The 25,952-nt window shown below is 31.5% G+C and overlaps 1 protein-coding gene across 7 annotated transcripts in view; it reads left to right on the forward strand.

Moving 5' to 3' along the window:
* GRIK2 (glutamate ionotropic receptor kainate type subunit 2) overlaps positions 1–23,222 on the forward strand; it is a 724,338-nt gene extending 701,116 nt beyond the window's left edge. For 4 of the 7 annotated variants that reach the window (XM_035296392.3, XM_008994826.5, XM_035296396.3 and 1 more), the window contains 2 exons: positions 8,220–8,470; positions 21,540–23,222. In XM_035296392.3, coding sequence (XP_035152283.1) covers positions 8,220–8,470; positions 21,540–21,704 — 416 coding nt within the window. In that variant the 3' untranslated portion in view covers positions 21,705–23,222. Of the gene's footprint in view, positions 1–8,219; positions 8,471–17,068; positions 17,156–18,792; positions 18,925–21,539 lie in introns of all 7 variants that reach the window. The other 3 variants (XR_013534449.1, XM_054254300.2, XM_054254299.2) reach the window with 3 other exon arrangements.
* The last annotated feature ends 2,730 nt before the right edge of the window (positions 23,223–25,952 follow it).

Genomic DNA, 25,952 nt, shown 5'->3' on the forward strand with positions numbered 1-25,952 from the left:
AGAAACAGTCACTAGAGTAGATCGGCAACCAACAGAATGGGAAAAAATTTTTGCAGTCTACCCATCTGACAAAGGGCTGATATCCAGAATTTACAAAGAACTCAAACAGATTTACAGGAATAAAACAAACAAGTCCATTCAAAAGTGGGCAAAGGATATGAACAGATACTTTACGAAAGAAGACATATATGAGGCCAACAATCATATGAAAAAATGCTCATCGTCACTGATCATCAGAGAGATGCAAATCAAAACCACATTGAGATACCATCTCACGCCAGTTACAATGGCGCTCATTAAAAAATCTGGAGACAACAGATGCTGGAGAGGATGTGGAGAAAAAGGAACACTTTTACACTGTTGGTGGGAGTGTAAATTAGTTCAACTATTGTGGAAGACAGTGTGGCGATTCCTCAAGGCCTTAGAAATAGAAATTCCATTTGACCCAGCAATCCCATTACTGGGTATATATCCAAAAGACTATAAATCGTTCTACTATAAGGACACATGTACACGAATGTTCATTGCAGCACTGTTTACAATAGCAAAGACCTGGAATCAACCCAAATGCCCATTGATAATAGACTGGATTGGAAAAATGTGGCACATATACACCATGGAATATTATGCAGCAATCAGAAATGATGAGTTCGTGTCATTTGTAGGGACATGGATGAATGTGGAGAACATCATCCTCAGCAAACTGACACAAGAACAGAAAATGAAACACCGCATATTCTCACTCATAGGTGGGTGATGAAAAATGAGAACACATGGACACAGAAAGGGGAGTACTAAACACTGGGGTCTATTGGGGGGAAAAGGGGAGGGCCAGTGGGAGGGGGAGGAGGGGAGGGATAGCCTGAGGAGAAATGCCAAATGTGGGTGAAGGGGAGAAGAAAAGAAAGCACACTGCCATGTGTGTACCTACGCAACTGTCTTGCATGCTCTGCTCATGTACCCCAAAACCTATAATCCAATAAAAAATTAAAAAAAAAAAATAATTTGTAAACTTTGTGTCACCACATATTCTGGGTGGTCAATGCAAGAAGTGTGAAATAAGCCTGTTTATGAATGCTATGTATTCCATTAAATTTAATAAGAGCTTGAGAAGTGCAATACTAAAATTCTAACAACATATTTTGCCTATAGTTAATCAGTTTTTGAATTCATCAGGTTATTTAAAAAACATTTCTTTAGTGTTTACTATGTCATAGGCACTGCATTAATGCTTAATGAAATAGGGGAGTAAGGGATGGTTGCTAACCTACCTGACAGGTAGTCTGATCTGGTCTCAAGCCAATACTCAAATTGATTTCAAGTTTGGGGTATGTTTGGAAACAATTAACAGACTAAACTTTTTCAAAATAGAGAAATAACTAAAGCATTATTAGAGATTTTTTGAGGCAAGTCCCTGGAATGTTATATGACTAATGATTATGTTATAATCTCCTACCCACAAGGCATGTATATTAGTATATTTCAAACAATGCATAGTATATTGGAGTAATGACAAGCTAGAAGAAATGTCATATTATTAGTAGTCTACTTCATAAAAATATTTTTCCAGACCCAAAGGGAGCAAATAGTACCAGACCACTACCTAATTCTAGGTCATATACAGCATGTAATACAATATAATTATAATATCTGAATAATTAATGAATATAAAATAAAAGAAACAAATGTCCTTTAGGAGGTGGCCAGGGAAGATATGTCATATGAAAAAAAGCAATACCTAGTAAGCCCTTTAGACTTTTAACAAAATGTATGAAGGATTCGGGTTCTAATAAGGAAGAACAGAACGTCTTTTTTATTATTTCTTAAAAAATTGGTTTCATCAATTTCAATACACAGATATATTTAAATAGTTCTTATAACTATTGTCCCACAAAAATATCTTGCAAAGAGACTTTGAAGCCAGTTGTGGAAATGTGTTTTAATACAAGCAGTTTCCTGTGAATTCTTATGAAGCATATGGAGCAATAGAAGAAAAACAGAGTCTACAAAACAAAAATTGATAAGCTCTGAGTTCACAGTGCGTAAGTTCCAAGGCAGAAAGAAGACTACATAGGGTAAGACAGAAAAATCTAACCAAGGGACAACGTATTTTCGACAGAGAAAACTCATGTAATAACAATAGTAATTGCTATCTAAGGTTATCTTACCTTACAAGTATTAATAGTAATTATTGTTTCTAAAGCAGTACTAATTGAATTTAAAAGAAAAGAATTTATGGGGACATTAATGAGCAAGAGGGAAAATTCTTCCTGACAATAAATTTAAACATTATAAACAAGTTTTATTTAATATGTTCTGTTCATTCCTTTAGTAGATACATGGAAGCCTTTATTTTGCTAATATAATGTGAATTTGCATGAGATGTATTTGGTATATAGTATTTTTCAAGATTACTTGAACAAATAATCCTTCAAAAATCAAACAGTTGAACACTTACCAAAAGCAGAAGGACATGTGGGAATATTCTGCTTGGGAAATATTCTTGTATAAAAAGCAAGAATGATTTTGTTTCTGACGCTTGTAATTGATTAAGATATACAGAAACTTGATTTGAAAGTAAAGAAACATTTGAAAGGCTGAATGAGAGGTAACCAGAATGTAAGATAATGCAATTTCAGCATGTTAAATATAAAATATTTGATTTCAGGATATAATTTTTAAATATAGGAATGTGTGATTTCTGCATGATCACTATTGAACAATTTGCTGTGCAATCTTTAAAGAAAAGTTATTTATAAACCAATAAGCCTGCCTCAGAGTTAAAAGAAATGCTAACTGCATTTACTTTATTATTACTGTGTTATATAAATGTAATGAAATAAGATAAAGATAAAAATGTTGGTCTATAAAATTGAGAGTTTGTACAGAATAGTAAAAAGGCAATAGAATAAGTAAAGCAATATATTGTATATAGTAGACTTAAACGTTAAAATTAAGTGTTTAGAACTACCTGTGCATTTCATTCTACAAGTAAGGTTCTTAGAATAATAGAGAGGAAAGAAAGGAGGCAGGAAAACGGGGGAAGGGAAAGAATGATAGAGGAGGATGGGAGAGAAGAGGTGGGGAGGGAAGTGAAAATTAGGGAAGGAAGGAGAAGGAAACAGAATAAGATATAAAAAGGACAGGAAAGGGTGAGAAAAAGGAAAGAGAGGACAGAGGAATGAATAAGTAGGGCGGGAGAAAGGGAGGAAAGTAGGAAGGAAGGAAAGGAGGAAGGGAGAAAGGGAAGAAGGAAAAAAGGAAGGAAGGAAGGAAGGAAGAGAAAGAAGGTAGAAATAACTCAATTTGATAAATCCAGCATGTTAGATTTGAAATATTTGGTGAGATTTGTGTTCACTGTTTATAATAATCACAGTTTAATCTCTTAAAGAATTTTAATCTACGTCTTGGGAGAAATTCTCATGAAATCACAATATCACATAAAAAATATTTGATTAAAATTTAATTTAAAAGGGACACTTAGAGACAATAATTCAATTGTTGAGGAAATTCTCGCTAGATACATGTGTAATTTTTATGTACCCATCAATATGCTGTCATTATATGTGACTTGAAACTGCCTCTATACATCCTTTAAGGGCTCATTTTGAGTATCAGGTCTTATACATCTGACATATGAAGAGGCTTCACTATGTAGTAAGCATATGTACTACGACTGCCTTCCTGCCTTCCTTCCTTCCTTCCTTCCTTCCTTCCTTCCTTCCTTCCTTCCTTCTTTCCTTCTTTCCTTCCTTCTTTCCTTTTCCTGTCTGTTTGCAAGCTAGAACTTCTTTTGTACTTGGTAAATGGGATCTTTTGGCAACTTGTAGAAAGATCATTTTACAAACATATCAGTTCCTTACTGTCTATATAGAGAATTTGTTTAAATAACTAAAGAAAGGCCCACTAAGAGCAGTAACATAAAAAGAACCAAAGTTCAGAGGTTCGAGTGAAGATTCAAACCTAATTTGGCTTTAAAAGTGTTTGGTTTATTCTGAATCTTCTTTGAAATAATTTATTTGTCTACATTTTAAATGTGCAAATTTTAGATAAAATATTTCATAGGATCTCACAAAAAATGAAACCTTCTCAGAAGGTTTTAGTAAAACTAAAACTGAAGGCCATCTGTCTATTTGGAGTGTTGCAGTTTTCCAGATTTTTTTGTCTATCTTCCTCCATTTATTTATAGTTATTTGCCCTCTTAACAATCTGAAAATTGACTCTAAGTTAAAATAATGAATGTTATAATAGACACATTTGAAATTTCCTTAGTTGTTTTCTAATTAAACTTAGAGACCTCTTGAAAAAATATCATATTTCTTGAAGGCAACCTTAAAGTGTGAATTCTAAGCTGCTCTCAGTTGAAATTCAATACCATCAGTTCTTTGTTTGCCAGCGTATGGATTGTTGTGGGAGCTTGGACCTGGGAGAAACTATCTCTATTTACATAATTAATGATTGTTCACTTCATTAGAGCTAAGTGCATGGCTGTTCATGTCACAAGAAGAATGGAAGATACTTTCGTTCTTCGGTCTTAGTGTGTCCCTGAGATTTTTCAACTAGCTGAAATTCCAGTCCACATTTGACTTCAACTGTCATATTTGTAGAAAAACTTCCAAAAGAGCATCAAATTATGTATCAAGGAAGTAATAATTCATTTTGAAATTACCGGTCCTTTAAAAAATATTTAAACTAGATCAATGATGGAATGACAAGTAAAACATGTCAGTGATTTATTGGCATCGATTATATTCCCTATATTATTGCATCTTGTTAAACGCCTAAGAAGACCATTAGCTTTGTATATTTGATTCAAATGAAATATCATTTAAACATTCCCATGTTCATAAAGGCAAGTGTGCTGAGGTATGCTAGCAATGGGAAATTTGGATATTCACAATAATGCTGGAAATAGGAAGCTCAGCTGGCAAGAAATCAAGAGGTGTCCATCATTTGCTGAAAAGTAGGTTGCCTTTGTTTATTTGCATCTTGTTTTGTTCTTGAGAATATAATGAAGAATATTGTGTTTGAAGATACTGAAATAGACATCCCAATGCAGTTGGTGTGTATAGTGAGTTGGCAATAAAATTATATTCTTTCTATGGTTCTCAAAGTGAGAAATGAGCTCTTGCAAAATATTTAGGTGGATTAGGAATTTTCTATATTTGAATGTCTACCTTCCAAGTAATCACCCTCCCCAAATCTTACTTATAATTATATTTATGGAAAAGAAATTACAGGCTGGGCACTGTGGCTCATGCCCTTAATCCTAGTACTTTAGGAGTCCATGGTGGGTGGATTGCTTGAGCTTAGGAGGTCAAGACCAGCTTGGGCAACATGGTGAAACCCCATCTGTATTAAAAATACAGATGCAGTGGTGGGTGCCTGTCATCCCAGCTACTCAGGATGCTGAGGCAGGGGAAATCACTTGAGCCCAGGAGGCGGAGATTGCAGTGAGCCACGATCCTACCTGCTACTAAAGCGAAATCTTCCTCCTAAGACATAATACTGCACATTCCATTTTGTTGTGCACAAATTCACCCATACTGTTTCCCTGTTTGCAGAAAAATACTAAACATTTCAGCTTTTATTCAATATTGCCTGTAATTTTGTTTCAATTTGAATGTGTCTACATCTATACATCTCTTTTAGTGAGAGACAGCAATGTAAAAGTAGAAAGACGAGAATTATAGAATGTAAGTAACCTGTTGAAAAAGTTGGAGAAGTGAAGATCTACCAAACCCAACTGGAGAGCTGTTTCTTTAACATAATCTTTTATCTATTCAGAAGCTGTAGATGTGTATGGCTTCTCTACATTTTTTACAGCTTTCCTAAATAAGGGCATTGGTCATTTCTATAATTAGAAATTATAATTTCTACCATTGCACTCCAGCGTGGGTGAAAGAGTGAGACTCTGTCTACAAACAAAACAAAACAAAACACAACACACAAGAAAAGAAATTACAAGCTTCAGGTGTGGCCATTATTACAAATACTATCAGCACAAGATTTGTTGCATATACTGTTTCTAATTCCATCATTCTATAGAATTGTAGAATTCTATAGAAGTCTAGATAATTGATCTTGCAGCTGGTGCCAGGCTAGATACAGCAAATTAATAAATACTGAGTAGTCAAACAAAATCACCTTAGTTTATGGTGTTTTATTACATATCACAGAGACTTAAGGACCATGTTATTGCTCTTACATTATGTTAAAATGCTTTCAGTGAGTTATTATGTTCCTCAGAATAAGCAAACATTTGTTGAGAACCTATTGAAATGCCAAATGTGGGTGAAGGGGAGGAAGGCAGCAAAACACACTCATGTGTGTACCTATGCAACTATCTTGCACGTTCTGCACATGTACTCCCAAACCTAAAATGCAATAAAAAAGAAAGAAAATCATTGAGAATTTAGATAGATGGATGTTTATTTAGTGTTCTCTAGTGTTTATTCTAATGGAGGTAGATACTCATCTGCATTAGATATTACATAATAAGTGATATTTTTGCTAATTCATTAACCAGAAACATATAAAAATATTGAAGCACATGCATCTTTCCACATCTGTTGAATAAATTAATGAATGAATGGATGGATGGATGGATGGATGGATGGATGGTTGGTTGGATGGATGGATGGATGGACTGATTGGATAGACCGACAGATTGATATCCTCCATACCAAAAAGCTTGTAATGTACTTAGAAAAATAGGCCATGTCTCCACCGGTAAATAATACTACCAGGGAACCTAGGCTGAATGCCTAGTAAATGAGTGACAAAGATAGAAATTAGTATAAGGTGGGCTAATATATTGAAATCAGAAGTGGTTGGGGGGAGAATTTACACTGAACATTGGTGTTAGATTAGTATTTTAAGAGCACAGGGAAGAAACCAAGAAGCAAAAATTCCTCCAGTATACTTAAGACTTATTGCATAATGAAAAGAAAATATTTGAGTTCTAATTATAGAAATGGTCAATGCCCTTATTTAGGAAAAATGTAAAAAATGTAGAGAAGCCATACACATCTACAGCTTCTGAATAGATAAAAGATTATGTTAAAGAAACAGCTCTCCAGTTGGGTTTGGTAGATCTTCATTTCTCCAACTTTTTCAACAGGTTACTAATATTCTATGATTCTCATCTTTCTACTTTTACATTGCCGTCTCTCACTAAAAGAGATGTATAGATGTAAACACATTCAAATTGAAACAAAATTATAGGCAATATTGAATAAAAGCTAAAATGGTTAGTATTTTTCTGCAAACAGGGAAACAGTATGGCTGAATTTGTACACAACAAAATGGAATGTGCAGTATAGTGTCTTAGGAGGAAGATTTCACTTTAGTAGCAGGCTATTTTTCTGGGAGAAAGCAATAAAACCAATCCCTTGGAACATATGTAGAAAAATGTATATGCTTCTATATTTTTATATGTTTACAGCCAATGAATTAGCAAAGATATTACTTATCATGTAATATCTAATGCAGATGAGTATGTACCTCCATTAGCATAAACACTAAATTTTATTTATATTATTGCCTCCACTTGGAAAAACATTGTCTTTTAATGAATAAACTGATAAACAACCCCCCAGTTTTTTACAATATCAGGCTGTAAACCCCTTGATTTATAAATTAAATTGCCATAGTGACTAAAAATTATCCAAGTCTATACAACCTGTGACTTCTGATATGAACATCACATAACAGATATGAGTGCCCATTATCTGCAAAGTAAAAGGTACCATTGAATAAAGCTTATTAGTAATGGTTTCCTTAAATTACTGCATTTAATCTTGAGAAACACCATTTTTTTCACAAGTTTTCTAAAAATAGAGATAGTTGTTTTATCAGTGCTCTGGTTTCAGTGTATAATAATTTGTAGATATGGATGAAACATCTTTGTACTCTATCCATTTCCCTTTGCAGACTATTTCTTACTATTTTCCAAGGCTGAGAGCTGAGTCCACCATTTAGAAGACATATTCTTTCTTAAAACAAAATTCATTTAATCCCTCAATATCTAGCAAAGCTATCCACTTTAATGATCTTATTAAATGTCTATGCCTTTTTCCAGTTGTTTTTCTCTTCTGAAAAAACATTGGCACAGTTTGAAGCATTTTGAAAAATCTCTGCCCTCCTCTCATCTTGCTAACCTTTAATTATGAAATTCCAGGTTCTTTGAATAGTTAACATAACTTCTCCTTTCTTAGGTTCTCCATATCGAGATAAGATTACTATAGCAATTCTTCAGCTGCAAGAGGAAGGCAAGCTGCATATGATGAAGGAGAAATGGTGGAGGGGCAATGGTTGCCCAGAAGAGGAGAGCAAAGAGGCCAGTGCCCTTGGGGTTCAGAATATTGGTGGCATCTTCATTGTTCTGGCAGCCGGCTTGGTGCTTTCAGTTTTTGTGGCAGTGGGAGAATTTTTATATAAATCCAAAAAAAACGCTCAATTGGAAAAGGTAAATGTCACTTTTTTACAGTTTAAATTTAAAATTTTTGTTGTTGTTATATTAAAACACAAACCAAAATATTTTTTATTTTACCAACTAAGGATAATGCTTAGAACTATTGCTCTAAATTGTCTGTCATTCATTGTATAACAAAATATAATGACTCATGATCACCTAATGATTTTTAATTTAGTTGTAATATGTTTAATTGTGGCCAGCTTCAGGACAAATAGCTATTTCTACTCTTATTAGAGACTGAAAAAACAACTTTTGTGGCTTGAAGTTCATTGTGGCTTACTGATGAGATGTAGTTAATTGAGTAAAAATTAGAAACTGTAATATGAAAGAAAATGTACTCTGCAGATTAAAAAAGAGGTTTTATATACAACATAGGTTAACAGTTTCAATTTAAAGAGTAAGTTTTCATTTGAATAGCTTTAGTCCAATACATTTATAGTTTAAGAAAGATGTTAGCTTTCATAGGAGAAATTAGTTAATTTTCTATATTAATGAGTTAGTGAAAATATTATAATTTCTCTTTCCCATTTAGTAGTATTATTAATTGGTTCTTTATTTTTTTTTACACTGGAGTCCTTCTAAAAATATGTATAAACTTCAAAAATATTGAGGCTATTGCTATATTTTGCATTTAATGTATGTAGTCATTTGTATAAATGCTTTTTGTATAATACTTGAAAAATTTGTCACCTCATTCAGATTCCATATTTCTAGTGCTATAATTTCCTCATTTCTATAAATATGAGGAAGACTAGATAAAAGAACTCTTTCAGAGTCTAAATGATACTTTTTGTATGCATATTGATTGATCTGGATATGAAAAAACTAACATTTTAAAGTCTTCCTGTATATTATTTACTCTTGTGTGTAAACATCTTTGTTTTTGATAAAACTCACAATATTTTAGACTTTGACCACTGTGGCAGAGGGAGATGATATAATCTTTAATATTTAAGAGGTTTCTGAACTTTTATTGGTAAATATAAAGAGCAGAAAAGTGGTATTTTGAAAATAATGCCATACACGAATACAAGGTAAATATATTTTTCTAATATTCTTTGAAGTGTTTGCACCTTTAGTATTATTTTTGAAAATAAAAATCCTCCTTTGTATCTAGTAACTTATATTATAATTATTTATCCTTCCTGTAGTCAGAATTTCAGATACAGTATTTATATATTTTTGCTTGATTATAGTACTTGACACTGAGAAGTGTTTTCATAAATGTATATTCTTATAACCTCATTTTGTCTATGACTAAAATAACTGAAGTTTTTAAAGAATTCAGACAATAACGTGATTTGTTTTCACAAAACATTCAGGGTTGTTATATAGCTGGCTTGGTTATATCAAATATTGGTTGCATTTATGTGTCTAAGTACACTTTTTATGTTATAATCATTTTTAAAGTGTCAAAATGAATTTTGCAATTAAGTCTAAAGAACTAACCAAAGAAGAAATATTAACTCATTAATTATCATTTTCAGTATTTGTCAATAAATGTGATATTTCATGTGTTAATGCATAATATAAGAATGAATATCATAGAAGAAATATGGGTTTTCTGCTTGAAATCTCAAATTATCCATATGTAATAATTTTCTTAAAGTTATAGATCAGTATTAAAATAAAATAAATTAGCCTCTTGATATGTGATATTCTATTGTATGTACCTGTATGTGTCCTGTTCATTAGGTTTATCTAGGCTGTATCTCTAGCACAATTTTGTTTTACAAGTATTTGTTTAAACCAAAAACAAAGAATGTGATGATTTAATTTTGTAATATAATGTGCATCATTGTTATTATGAACAAGTTAAGTTGAAGTTTTCAGATATTACCCAGATCTCTTAATTACCCCAATCTCCTGTTCTGTGGATCTATGTGACCTTCTAAAAATGAGAAAAATAAAATTAATGTACCTTTTCAAACTGAAACAATGAAGCATTAACATTACACTAGAAAGAAATAACTGAGTGGGTATTACATGAGCATGCTAGTCACACACTGCAGTGCTTTGCACACTGTCTCTACATAGCTTCCACAATGAAATCCAAATTTCTTAGATTAGCAGATGAGACTGTGTCAGACCTGTCCCTGTCCACTGCTGTAGTTTTACCTTTTGCTCCTCTTCAATTTGCACCTTTACCAGAGCCATACTACATTTTAACTCTCACTTTCCCAAGATCATATTCTTCTTTTTGACTGGAGCAAATGTTATCTGTTTGTATAACTTGCAAACTCTTACAAACACTTTGTATTAGGCATTTAAAATGAGACCTTAACTTGTACAGAAAGCTTTCCCGAATCAAAAGATGTAATGGATTTGGAAACAGAGCATTGGAACAGAATTGGAAGTATGTTTTCATTTCCTACTGTAATGAAAAAAAAATTGTGACTCATATATTTCATCATTTTACTTAGTTTATTTCAGGTACTGTGATAATCTAAAAACATATATCTCCTTTTGAGAAAGATGAGAAGATCTTTTCCCATTTCACACCATTTCCTGCATTAAGTCTAGAGATCTTCCCTCTGTGTACCCCTAGGCACATCTCCATTACGCCTTCAACACTATTTTACTCATATTTGTTTGTTTCTCTGTGTGGGTACCTTTTCACCTATTAAATTATTCATGCCATTAGGACAAAGATCTAGTATTTTTTGTTTGTCTCTAAAAGGCCTCAAATAGTGCCTGGTGGCCTAATCTCTCTCTCTTTCTATGTACAATCTATCTATCTATCTATCTATCTATCTATCTATCTATCTATCTATCATCTATCTATCTATCTATCTATCTATCTATCTATCATCTATCTATCTATCTATCTATCTACTTATCATTTAAATTAAGAATGAAGTTGATTGCAGTAAACTTTTAAAAGAGTATCATAAAGAAAAAAATTATTTTTCTATATAATTCAAAATGGCAAATCAAATAATTATGGATTCAGTGGAAATTACTCATTTTATTTGTTGTGATAAATTAGGTTCTTAGGCTCAATTCTTCATTTTTCTTGAGAAAAATTAGGTTAATTTGTATGGCTGTTTAACACATTACTTAACTTATTAAAATTAACTGTAAGATAGTCTTGGATCTTATCATATGTTTGAGAACATACAGAAATTCAGTTTACTTTTACTTATCACACTTGCATCTTTAACCTGGTTTTCTTAAATTTCAAAAATAAGGTAAACACTTGTGAGATCAATTATTTACTTAATACATATTTATTTATTGAGAAATAAATCTACAATGAATTGTGTTTTGCCCTTTGAAGGTAAGCACAAATGTGTTGGTAACTAAATAGTTTATCAGATATAATATATATGAAGTTTAGTTAAATGTGAACTTTGTGAATAAAATTGATAAATAATGAATATGTTGTCTTACTTTTAATGATGATGTTCAAATTATAATATATTAATCCATAGATAAAAACAAAATGCCTTTTATAACACATATTGTAAATATTAGTGAAAGTAAATAGCTCTTGATGATGATAGCCTTTCTTATAAGTTGTTGGATAATTAAGATTAATATGCAAATGTTTCTTTTTCAAATGGGAGCAGGTTAAAAATAAAAACATAAAATAATGTTGAAATATGTGGACCTTAAAACATTTTAAAAATGGAAATTGCATTCCTTTCGGCTAACCAAAAGATGGTGTATCATAATTTTTGTAAAAATGGATTTAATTGTGATGTAATTATTAATGCATTAAGGACACATTGCTTTTTATTCATTCAAACTTTTAAAATACTCCAAAACATTTCTCATCTGAATATGTCTGAAAATGTAACTAATCAACATATGCATTTTATAATTAATTTGATTTTTGCCTTACCTTTTCTTTGATTTTAAATATATTTCTACTGAAGTTTCACTGAGAAAGAAATTGAAGAAACTGTTATATATTTGAGACAATTATAACATTTTAGGTGTATAGATTTGGTTCAAAGGTCTTGTTTCCCTCTTCTAAGACTTACTTCTGGCTGTAATAAGCTGCTTATATACTGAGTTTTGTTTTTTCTGGTAATATTTATAATATGTTGGCTTTGTGAGCAAGAATTTTAAGATATCATAATAATTTAAATTTTTGGTAAACTATTTTATAATATTAAGAATGATTATGCTTAAAATTATGCATTTTGTAAATTTTGAATATGTCTGCTTTTAACAGACATACATAATTTTTCTTTTTTTTAGGTTTTTCAGCAAGAACAGTAACATAACTTCTATAGTTTGTTATCTTTTCATGTGGTTTGCATATAAAAATAATATCTTCCCCATGTATTTGAAGGTGTTATTTACTTATACAAATTGTTTCTATTGAACTGACTGAATATAAATTATTGAGTTTCCTGACATAAAAGATCTTAAAGCCAAAAGTATTTCTTCTCTTATTACTTACATGTAAACTAAGTAAATATATCTCATAACTTTAAAAAATGTATATTTGAACTACTGGTCAGATACTGAATTTGTGCAATAGGTGTCTCATCTTGAACACACATATTTGTGGTCTTTAAAATGGTTAAAATGGGCCGGGCGCGGTGGCTCAAGCCTGTAATCCCAGCACTTAGGGAGGCCGAGGCGGGTGGATCACGAAGTCAAGAGATTGAGACCATCCTGGTCAACATGGTGAAACCCCGTCTCTACTAAAACTACAAAAAATTAGCTGAGCATGGTGGCGTGTGCCTGTAATCCCAGCTACTCAGGAGGCTGAGGCAGGAGAATTGCCTGAACCCAGGAGGCGGAGGTTGCAGTGAGCTGAGATAACGCCATTGCACTCCAAGCTGGGTTACAAGAGCAAAACTCCGTCTCAAAAAAAAAAAAAAAAAAAAAAAAAAAAAAAAAAAAAAAAAAAAAAAATGGTTAAAATGTATTTTTAAATCTATGTGATATTGTTGTTTTTTAGTGTGTAGTATATTTTGGTCAATGTTGTTTTTATTAAAGAACACTGGTAAATTTTGTCTAAGACAATCTCTAAATAATTATATTTTTCTGGTGCACTAATAGCTCAAAAATTTTCTTGAGGGCACATAGAATGTTCTTCAGTGTATAGCTGAATAACAAATATAGAAGACGGATGTAAATCAGAGTCGTAGAAGCACAAATGAGCAAAACATTTTAATTTGAGGGATGATAAGAAAAAAATTAGAGGGTTTAGTTTAAACCTGCAAGACACTAGGGATACTATTTGAAAGGTTATTTATAAGGAAACCATGTAGCAAAGCCAGCTAATTCTGTATTTAATGGAAACAGAAGAATAAAAACGGGTTGTTCACAGATACCTACATATAAGCTGCCATTAAAATTTTAAATAATTAGTTCTAACAGGAGCAATGCCTTTTAAAAGAATATACTTTTTTGTGTAAGGTATAGGAATGCAAATAGTATTATAAATTATCAATAAAAATTTTTTACCAGTATTTATGTTTTTCCCAGCAATGCCTATTTAGAAACCATAAGATATCCATAATTTTTATTAATTATGTTTGATGTAAAAAATTGTGGCTGCATTTAAGTAAATTTTCAGTGTAAAAAATTACAACTGCAAAGCGTGTTGTTCTTCAGAAGTTAAAATCTATAAATAAACTTGGACAAATAGTCCATTTTGTATTTTAATATTACTGCCTTTCTTTAAGAGCTGAGTGTCTTTCAATTTCCATTAATGACCCATGTAAGGACAAATTGGATGAATTTTTAAAATGTCTCCACGTATAAATATAAAATACTCTACTTTGAAATGAGGCCAATCTTCATTTTAATAACTGGTCTACTTCCCAATCAGCTAAAGGATTTTCAGGTCATTTGTTAATGATAACCCATATTCTTTGTATCCCCACAAATCATCGTTTTTAATTAAAATTATAGCTTGATAGATAATTTTACCACTTTATTTTTACAAATGACTTTACTTTTTAAAGTGTAATACCCCTTTTTAATACAAAATTACCCTGAGAATTACACAAATATTATTATCTATATAGTGCGGATGAGGATAATAAGTGTCTCAATGGTCAAGTTGTTTTTCAAGGTCAAAGACGCTTACTCAAACATTGTTTCAACCATATCAAGCTGTACAGAATGGAGGCAGAATATTTACCTATTCTTTCTCCTTGAAGTTGGACTAAGGAATTATGTGGATTAGGAGTTGGAATTAGATAAACCGATTATGGGCTTTGGTCATACTCATCCTAATAATTTTGCTTTCGTAGATAGTAAGTATGAGTTTTGGAATTAAAAACATTTGGAAGCATAGCTCAGCTTTGTTTAACTTTAGATGAAATTATTTAGCCCTTCTTCTTTCTAAATAAATAAATGAAGCAATAAATAAACAAATAAGGTATGAATACATAAGAAAATAGTTTTAAGAATGAATTAATATAGTTAATATACATAGAGGACTTTTTTGCAAATAACTGACTTATAACAAGCAGCTCTTTTACAAATAGTATCCTTATTATTATTTGTAAACCTGGTACATTTTTAACTGCTGCACCTTAGGAAAAGAGAATTTTCCAGCAATTACGTATTAGTTATTTGGATGCTATGCTTAAAAATAGAATTGTATCATTATGACTACTAGCAAAAATGTGATGATTAATATTACTTTTTCTTAAAATGCATTGCACAGCTATATTAACTAAAGTATTGATTCTTGTTAGTCCTCAATTTATTGATTTTTTTTACTAGTGTAAATAGGAAAAATTTAAAAATGTATAATGATCCTCAATTTTTCTCTGTCTCATTGTATTTGCAAATGCAATATGAAGATACTAACTGTTTCTGTAATAGTAAAGGTTTCTGAGAATATATTAATCTTCGATTATGTTTATCATTGTAAAATAATCCAGGCTAAAGCATAACATGATTCCTAATTTAATTCTCTAAGAAAGATATGTATTTCTTTTGCCCTCATAATTTTTTTCTGTCTGCTTTATAATTTAGTATTCAAAAAATTAATATTTAGTAAGAATAGCGTCCAGGTTAAAGCTCTGCTGAGAATGAAATTATCATAAATGAGGCAGGCTAATATGATAAAGCTTTCATAGATGAAAGTCAAGATAATAGGGTTCCTGTCCTAGCTCTGACTAGTTAGATATATAACTTCATAAATTTTAATTTTTCTAGCTGTAAAATTACAGTGATTAATGAATAGGATCACGATAGTTGCTACACATAAAGTTACTTTTGACTGCATAATAGCTTCTGTAAATAATAAAATAATTTTTAAAAGATAGCTGCTCTAAAACTGAATATCAAGACCAAGGTTATATATATTTTTTAACATGAGTTATTTAACCAGTCATTTTTCATCTTAGGTCAATTCATACTTCTGATGTATAGCATTAACTGATGTTTTTAAAAGGCTGCCAATCAAAATTTTTATATTCAAAAGAAGAAAATTAATGAGTCACATTAAGTGACATTTATTTTCCTTATTTAACACACCAACATTATGTAAGATATTATATATTGTATCCTATCAATATTTTATTCTATATTATGGTTTACTTATTATCTTATTATGTAATGTGGTGGGATAATTTTCTGCGATTAATCACAGTGATTGGTGTGATTTGTCTTCATCACATATTACTTAACAATTCTTGGCCAAATGGTCTACAGAGTCAGAAATTAATTAGCAAGTGTCTAAGAATTATATATTATACAATCCATAATTAGTTAACAAATAATGTAAATGACAAACACAAAGTAAAAAGTTGGTTGATGTGTGCTAGAATACATTAGACCATTGAAGTACAATGGTATCATAGAGATACCATTAATAGAAATACCTCAAATTTTGGTATGGCTGCTAGTAAGACAGGTAGAGATTGTATGCAGAATTAGGAATTATCCTGAATGAATACTAAAATACCATTTAGTTATTTTATACTATCAAAATACAGGCCAGCAAGATATATAAAATAGGATTCCCTCTTTAAAATAAATATTAAATGCAGGCTTGAAAATAACATATTTTATGATATTTCTTGACCAATGAATACATGTATTCAAAAAAAGAGTGATGAGCATAAAAGTTAAATCAAGCTGGTTATTTTTCCTCAGATACTGTGTCTTTTTAAAAATAAATATATTGCTAAATACCATGGTTTTAACTTTAAAAATGAAGCTAAATATGTCAGTGATCAATGTGGAGCATGATTTCAACTACATTTCTAATATAAAACAAATCTGTGCTTCTCCAAGTGCTGTCATACCATCTTATTATAAAAATATATCTTTTAATTAGGAAGTTAAGCTATAAAGAATAGATATTCTGTAACATCAACAATGATATTGTTGGAAACATTTATCTGTGGACTATTGATGTATTTTTCTATTATTCTCAAAATACAAAATAGACCTCTTTACAAAAAGAGCTCTATAAAAAAGTCAATGTAAATATGGCCAAGTTCATACTATCAAGATTTCCAGATTGACATTGTTTCAAGAATTAGAGTTGTGTAAATATAAATTTGCCTCATTAAATATAATGAATTCTATAAAGAGTTTTACTAATTTAAATGCAATTATACATGCTAACAGCTCAAAGATTTAAATTTTCATTTTCAGGAATCTTCTATTTGGTTAGTGCCACCATACCATCCAGACACTGTTTAGTAATCTTTTGAAACTTACTAAAAGAGGTTTTTAATAATGGTTAGTATCCTTGTGCCTTTCTTTTTTCTTTTTGTAGTCTGTTATATTAATGTGGAGAAACATTTTTATTGTTGTTTTCACCCTAAGGAACTTACCTTATTTATTGACACAGTGCATGGGTTTCCACCCCTAAGGAGTGATTTAAAAAGCAAGATAGTTCTTTTTCTCTCTCTTCTTACCCTCCAGCTTTCCCTCTCCTCTTCTCTCCTCTTGCCTCCCTCTCCTTCTTCTCCTTCCTTCCTTCCTCTCTTTCTTTCTCTTTCTTTTTCTTTCTTCTTCCTTTTCTTTATTGCCTTCTTTTTTCTCTTCTCTTTTTTTTTTCTCTCTCTTTCATTTCCTTCATTCTTCTTTTTTTTAAGTATAAACAGGGAAATGACTTTTCAGTGCACTTGGGTTTTTAGACTTTTTTCACAGTTCAATAAGAAGATATAAAATAAATTTGAATCTTTATATAATGTATAAAAGAGAGTTTGTCTCTATTGAATGATAATAAGTTAGAATTTTATTTAACAGTTAAACATGGTAAGTTTTGGGCAATTCACAGCACAGGGAAACAATTATATTTCACAAAACACTGTACGGTTTCAGCTTTAGACATTTATATAAGTTACAGAATTTGCCTTGTAAACCTCTAAAGAGAAAGAAAATAATATATATTTGCTCTAGTACCATAAATGAACAGTACTTTATAATATTATTACATTTGCTTAATTTGACACCTTAATTCTAAAATTTTGCCCAAATCTAAAGATTATGAAGTTTTATAATGTGTTAGAATTATTATATAAATGAGAAGAGAACCTATTGTCTCACAGTGACTTTATCAATAACCTAAATAAACATATTTATCAGGTAAACTTATATTGATAGATAACAAAAGAGCTGGCAAAATTAATCTTATTGGAAAAAGAAAATTAATAAAATTTGTATTTTGTTATTATGTAATCAAGACCATTGACTGACACATGAAAGATTGCTTGATTAAATTTTTAGTTTCTGATGCCTTTGTAGAATAAAGAAAGACTATAATGACAATGGTGGTTTACATGTTTACAATTTTGAGATAGTTGTAAAATTTGTAAATATCATTTATTTAAGACAAATTCAAATTATAAGAAATAATACTATTCTGGCCATTGATTAGAATGGGCTTTTTTCAGTGTACATTTTTATTACTCAGCAATATAAATTTAATATATAAAATTGCTTAAATAGTTTTAAATGTTCTTATTTGCAGTCTGAAGTAAGTATGGGGTACTAAATACAGAGTTTACCTCTTAACTTACTAGAAATAATACTGAATAATTTCATAGTGGACCGTGTATGTACATATGTAAGATTTTCCCTAAGAGTGTTAATTGCTTAGACTACTCCCTTAGTATAGGCAAATTATTAATTAATATTTATACTCTATTCTTTTTTGAAACTAATGTAACCAAAATGTCTGAAAATTGAGATTGCCAAGAAGAAGGCATCATGCATTTTTAAAGATTTGGGAAATTTATTGGTTTTAAACGAAGCCTTATTTCAAACAATTCAGTGTTATTCACATCCTATAACAGTTTTAAATGTCAACGGGATCAAGTTTTGACCGTGTTATGTCATCTAATTAATTCTTCTGTTAAATGTTTCAACAGAGAGCCAAGACTAAGTTACCTCAAGACTATGTATTCCTCCCTATTTTGGAGTCAGTTTCCATTTCTACAGTGTTGTCATCATCACCATCTTCATCATCATTATCATCATGTTCTTAATAAGTACATCTAATAGTAGGTATTAAGCAACAAGAAACACTGTTTCCATATACTGGCTGTCAGGTGCCACATAAATCCTTTAGTAGAAATATAATTCATGAATTGCAGAACTGCATAATCGAACACATAATACATAATGCATGCCAGTGGCTCTGCAGTTAATGGGGAATTCACAAGCCACATTTGATCATCACCCATTGCAAGTGCCAATAAATTAATATTTTATTAATTTGATGTTATTAAACAAATGCTAAAATTTTGCCTAATTTAATTAGGTAACTTCTATCCAGTATATTTTCACTAGGCTTCTAAAACTAAAAATTTTTTAAGCAATTGAATTAGAAACACTGTTAAATAAGAATTAAAATATTAGGGTCCTGTGTCACTGTTGTTAACTCAGTCAACATTTAAAGAGCTCATGTGTGTACAAGCAGTGCCTTGATAACCTGATCTCTGCTATTCACAATTCAGTGAGGCCTACAGGCCAGACAGAAAAACAGGAAAACGAGTCGAAAATACTGAGAGGATAAAACAAAATCAAGTTGTGAAAACAAAGTAATGTGCCTGGTCATTTGGAAAGGGCTTTCTAATTAAGTTGAAACTTGAGCCACATCTGAGGTAGGGGATACAGTTGAGATGATGTGAAAGAAGAAAGAACTCAGCAGGATACCAGAGCAAGGAGGAACAATGGAGAAATATTAATGGAAGTCCCACTAGTAAAGGAAGTGTGAGGCGGGGGGGAGAGAGAGAGAGAGAGAGAGAGAGAGAGAGAGAGAGAGAGAGAGAGAGAGAGAGAGAGAGAGAAGCAGTGGGGAAGTGGGAGAGGACTAGATCAGATCAGAGAAGTCGTGATGGAGAAAATAATAGATGTGGGTTTGATTGTTTCCTAAAGGAGAAAATGCTATTAGTAATTGATATTTTTAAAATAGAATATCTTGACAGTTGTGAGCCTTTATGGAAGAGTAGGGTAGACGTACAGTTAGGAAGACCGTTAAGGGAACTCTTTAAGGAGCCCATCAAAGAAAAATTAGGACATAGCCAGAGATTGACAAGAAGGTAATAGAGCAGTGTCAAAATCATAAAACTGGATATATGAGAATATCCCACTGCAATCTTAGGTGAGAGCTGTAGGAAGTTATTCACCCTCTCTCTGAATCAATTTTGTCTGACACATAGATGCCTGATTAATTCAAAGTATGTTTTGACTGGCAGAAACTATTATGCAAACAAATTTTTCCAAATGTATTTTTTAAGTTAACATATAAAATTGTAAGTATGTATAATATTGAGGTATATATACATTGTGGAATGGTTAGATATGTCTAATTAGATTAATGCATTACCTCACATATTTATTATTTTTGTAGTGAGAACACTTATTCACTCTTTTGGCACCTTTCAACATATATTATTATTAACTATAGTGGCCATGCTGTGGAATAGGGCTCTTGAACTTCTTCCTAACTATAAATATATATCAAAAAATGACACAAGTATGGTCTTAAGTATTTTCATTGTGTTCTCTTGGAAATAGTCTGTTGACAATCAATAAAGTAACTAAAGCATAAATAAGTCTTTACATGCATATTTGATTAGATGGACTTCATTATATATTTTTGTATCACATTTTAGGTTTTGTAAATTTTTTATACCTGCTCATATCTTTTGTTGATGTCTAAATTCTTGGTCCTTGAACACACAAAAATCTAACCCTCTGAGTTTCAACTACAATATGCAGTTGGTTCTTGGATCTGATTCATATGTAATTAATATACATGTATCTCAGGTGGGGAGAGAGACTGACAACATTTTACATATATATAACTCTATAATATAAATTTTGAGGAGCTATAATAATAAACCCCAGATAGACAAAGGTTCTAGCAAATCTATTTCCTATGAGATGGGAACTAAGACAAAAAAAAACCTCAGAGGGTCATATTTTTTTCATGAGATAAATTATCAGCTCTCAATTATCAAGTTAATGGTGACAAAAAAGTTAATATTTGCTTGTAGATGTCTAACATGCTATAATTTGTCATTTCATGATTAAGTCATGTTTGTTTGTAATCACTGTCAATGTTTCTGTAGGCATAATCACAAAAAAGACATAATGAAATATCAGAAATTGTTTTCCATATTTTATGTCTGTGTGAGTACTATTTTTCTTTTGAGATGTACAATGAAGAATCAATGTTCAAAGAACATTTGCATATTTCATGTTGTGATCTGAAAAGTAGTATGTTTTCTCTATTTTTTTATATCAAGAATGGATTTCTGGTATAGAATTGTCTTTGTATTTAAATTTTCAAGTAGATTTCTATCTCATGCTAATCAATTTTGCATAATGTTATTAGAACATTTTATCTAATATATATGTAATATACACATAACTAGTTGTTTATTTCAGAATCAGGTGGAGATTTTCTTTAGCCCACTTTTATAGAATATTATTTTAATTATGAGTTGAGTGTTAAAAGTGACAATTTGTTATAAATTTTACAATGAAAAATTTCAAACCTTTAAAGATGTTATGTGACAAGTCTATTGAGAATGATTTTTAATATTGATCTTGGACAGTTACAGTTTATGTATTTTATAATATTTAATTTTTCTGTGTTCTTCTGTAGAGGTCCTTCTGTAGTGCCATGGTAGAAGAATTGAGGATGTCCCTGAAGTGCCAGCGTCGGTTAAAACATAAGCCACAGGCCCCAGTTATTGTGAAAACAGAAGAAGTTATCAACATGCACACATTTAACGACAGAAGGTTGCCAGGTAAAGAAACCATGGCATAAAGCTGGGAGGCCAAACACCCAAGCACAAACTGTCGTCTTTTTCCAAACAATTTAGCGAGAATGTTTCCTGTGGAAATATGCAACCTGTGCAAAATAAAATGAGTTACCTCATGCCGCTGTGTCTATGAACTAGAGACTCTGTGATCTAAGCAGTTGCAATGATCAGACCTGATTTACAACATCATGGATCAACCAAGTTACACGGGGTTACACTGTTATTCATGGGTTCCTCCCTTCTACTGAGTGAATGTTACATGCGCATTTTGTGGCTGGTTTCAAATGCAGTCCAGTGAGAAATTACAGGTTCCTTTCGAAGCTCAACTTTTGCCAGGAGATGGAATATCAACGCCCAAAAGGGCAACCAATAAAAGTGTCACTAAGAATATAAATATTTGGAATCAGCAAAAACTGTAGTGTTACAGGAAACAGTACAGTCTTCTGAATACCCAGATCATAGAGATGATGATGTTACTAGCCCCCAACTAGTCAGTATAATTATTGTCTGAATACACAATATGTGTTTATAGGATGTGAAAAGATGCGAGGAAAAACAAATTTGAATCCCATGGCAGGTGGAATATAAAGCAGATATTCATTACTTATTTTTCTTTTTTTCATTTTTTGACAGTCTGTGTCAATGACGGAGATAGAAATGTCAATTATCAGGGCAATAATGCTTTTCTTAAGTTCCCTAAGGCAGAAGATTAACAAGCAACTCTACCAGATCCCTTCCTTTTCCCCCAACACCCTTTCTCTAACCTTATAAACCAAATTAAAAAAAATTGGTTCAGTGTTTCTGAATGAAAAGGATATCTTTTACGATCTTCGTCGTAAGTTGTAAAAAAGGGCTGAGTATTGGCTGTGTGGAAGACTAAAACTTTCATTCTAACATTCAGATATAGCTATCCAAACCCTTGTTCCTGCTGTAAATGAACTTGATGGAGCATGGGCACATCTCAGTGATTCGAGAAAGGGGACTAGTCATCTAAAGAAAAATCTGTGAGAGAACATGGAAGTGGACTGCATTTCTCAATACAGTCACAATGTTAAATGAACAAAATTCTTGAACAGTTTTTTTTCAAAAAATGTTCAGGTTTATTTGTGGAAATGCAAGATTTCTATGAAAATAGTTTTTGTATGGAAATTTTTGTAATACTTTTTATCAACAAAACAAGAACACGTGTTCCTGTCAGGGGTGTGATGTCAAGCATGAATGGTAGTGCGTGTGCACCACCAACGTTTGGTGAAAACTATTTTTATCAAGAAAAAAAGGAATCATAGAAGAGAAATATTTTCAAGTTAGATAATATAAAAGCTAGGTGCACTACCACCACTGCTTACCATGCCACACCCCTGGTTTCCACGAGGCTGACAACATACTGTAATGAACAATTGTGTGTAAAATGGTAAAAGACACAGACCTCTTGACAACATTGTGATAACAGTTGAGTGCACACAGTTTGCTGTTTGAATCCAATGCACAAAATTTAAAAAATCATTAAAATTATGTTCATTTTACTTTCAGCTTTGTCTTTCATTTTTCTCCTGTATGTGTAATGAATGCACCATACACTCTTTACATTAAAAGAAGCAAACATCCTGAATATTTCTAGGTCATCAAGGATGGCGCCACTTCCCAACCACCTGAAGAACAGAAGAAGAAAGCTTGGGGGAGGACCTACTCAGATCTAGAAAAAGCTGGACTGGGATATAAAAAGTAATCTTTAGGTTCAGAGCCTTTAAAATAAGATGAACAGTAGTTCTAGAGGTGACAGACATATTACCTTTTCTATGGGTCGATATTGACTTTGTACATTGGGTTGTATAAGACTATACAGTGATCACTGATATTTAAAGTTTGACTCATAATGTATTTCATAATGCCTTGTACACTGATAATTCAATGTAACTCAGTAAAACACAGAGTAAGAGATAGGCCTAATATTCACTTAGTAATGATGTGGCATAGATATTCACATACCAATAGAAACTTTTTAAAATGATAAATTATAACATATACTTTGCTAAGCAAAACAATTATAATCAGAATGACTAAGAGAAAGAAAAAAATTAAAAAGAAAGCTCTGCAAAGTAGTTTATTAACCCATAAAATTTGCATAAAGTGCCTGATATCTAAATTAGATTAAAATTAAATATCCAAGTGCATTCTAAATGTATAGCCTCATGGTTATTTTAAGTTAAAATGCATATGTCAGTGATAGTATCTCAAAATATAATTTTAGTTGCACAAAGCACTGCTAAAAATCTCAACATTGGTTTGTTTGGTGGTAAATGTCCTCAAAAAACATACTTCATTAAAGTTCAGATTTTGGATAATATTAAGCTTTTAATCAATCAGATTCTCATTTGACTTTAAAGCACTTTGAAAATCAGTTTCCAATTATAGATTATCCAATCTTATATGATAGGCAGGAAATGGCAACTTTATTTTTAATTAATCAGGAAATAGTTATTTAGATTTTTGCAAAAATTTGACAATTATTTAATTCAATTACATTAGTGAACTTTGAAAAGTGTAAAAAACTTGCTGCACTCAACTTTACAAGTAATGTAGAATATATAAATAATGTATTACTTTTTATCAATGTTCTAAAAGGTATCTACATTATTGCCAAAACAGATACTTTTCTACTCCTGGGCTTATGCAATATGAGATACTAACCTTAATTCTAACAAAATTATAGTTACTTTCAAAGTAAAATTTAACTTTTAAGGAGCATCTCTTCACTGGAAAAGCAGTACACTGGAGTAAGTTGATTCTCTAGAATACACTGAAGTTGCAAGAAGGAGAGGAAGAGAACACTTTTTCTAATCAGCGACATAACCTGAGACTCTCGGTCATCAGTGGAAGCACATATACCACAACTAAATAACCGCAATCAGGATGAAAACACTAAAGATTTATATTCCCATTTAACACACCTAAATAATCTGTACCCCTCTAAGAACACCAGAGAGATATATTCAAATATTAACAACTGAACAACCCTAACCACTATGTAACCCAAAGAGGATACACACTATTTTAAAAATATGTGAATGGGATAATATTTTATTGATTGCAATGTTATATATTTTGCAATTAAGTTATATTTTAAAATATAATGTCCTTATTGCTATTATAGAATGAGTTTATCTATAAAGCACTAATGATTTCAAACCATTTTTATCATCACAATACTTTTTAAATGCCTGTTTGTTAAAAATATAATATGTAGAAGAATGTTTGCAACACATGTGTGCAACAGAATCATGGCACCTAACTGTAATGTGGTCCCAAAGTACTTGTTCAGAGGAAGTAGGCTGTTCCACATATTCAGATTATAAGCTTATTCTGGCTTATTTATAACTCTAAGTTATAAATTTAAGCAGAATACTTACATAGAGAGAAAAGAGTACCCATTCATTTTAGAGAACAGGGTATGAAAGGTACAAGAAGAACTTCAACAGTGTGTGACCAAGCACATTGTGAATAATATGGATCAGGCTTAGCTGCAAAATTTGTCTTTGGGTTTTAAAAGATAGTACAATGGCGGCAAGGACTTTATTTATAACAGCCCTCAGTGTATCTATAATTTGAGTCACACTACTTCAATATGGACTGATGGGTAGGCCTCTGTGTCTGCAGCACAAATATTAATGCAAGATTCATTTCCACTCTCACCTTCTGATAATTCCCCTTGTCCCTCTCCATGGTGAATCTCCTTCATGTCTCTAACATATCTTCTCCCTTTCCTTCATTTACTTTCTATTTTTTGTGTCTTCTAAAGAAAGGGTGCCTGAAGTCCATTTGTATAAGACAGGTAGTGTCTGAAAATGCTTTCAGTATACCCTTATAAATAATAAATAGCTTTTCTAAGTATAGAATTCTAAGTTGAAAAAAATATTTTCCTGGATAAATTTGAAGGCACTCTACTGTTGCTTTGTTTTATTAGTAGTATACTGAAGAAAACCTGAAGTTACTCAGATCCATGATTCTTCACATGTGATTTTAAAAATATTAACTCTTTCTTAAGTTTGTATGATCTTCTGTTTATATTTAGCATCCTGAACAACACCAATCATAGCCATGTATCTGCTTTCATTCATTGTGCTGGGGTCATGCTGATTTTCAAATTTTCAGTTTTAGGAAAACTTTCTGCACTATTTCTTTGACAATTTTTCCACCTTCTTTCTCTGTTCATGCTAAACAACTCTTCTTTTAACATTAGAATTCCTGAACTTTTG

This window comes from Callithrix jacchus, chromosome 4 (assembly GCF_049354715.1).
Source record: "Callithrix jacchus isolate 240 chromosome 4, calJac240_pri, whole genome shotgun sequence".
NCBI lineage: Eukaryota > Metazoa > Chordata > Mammalia > Primates > Cebidae > Callithrix > Callithrix jacchus.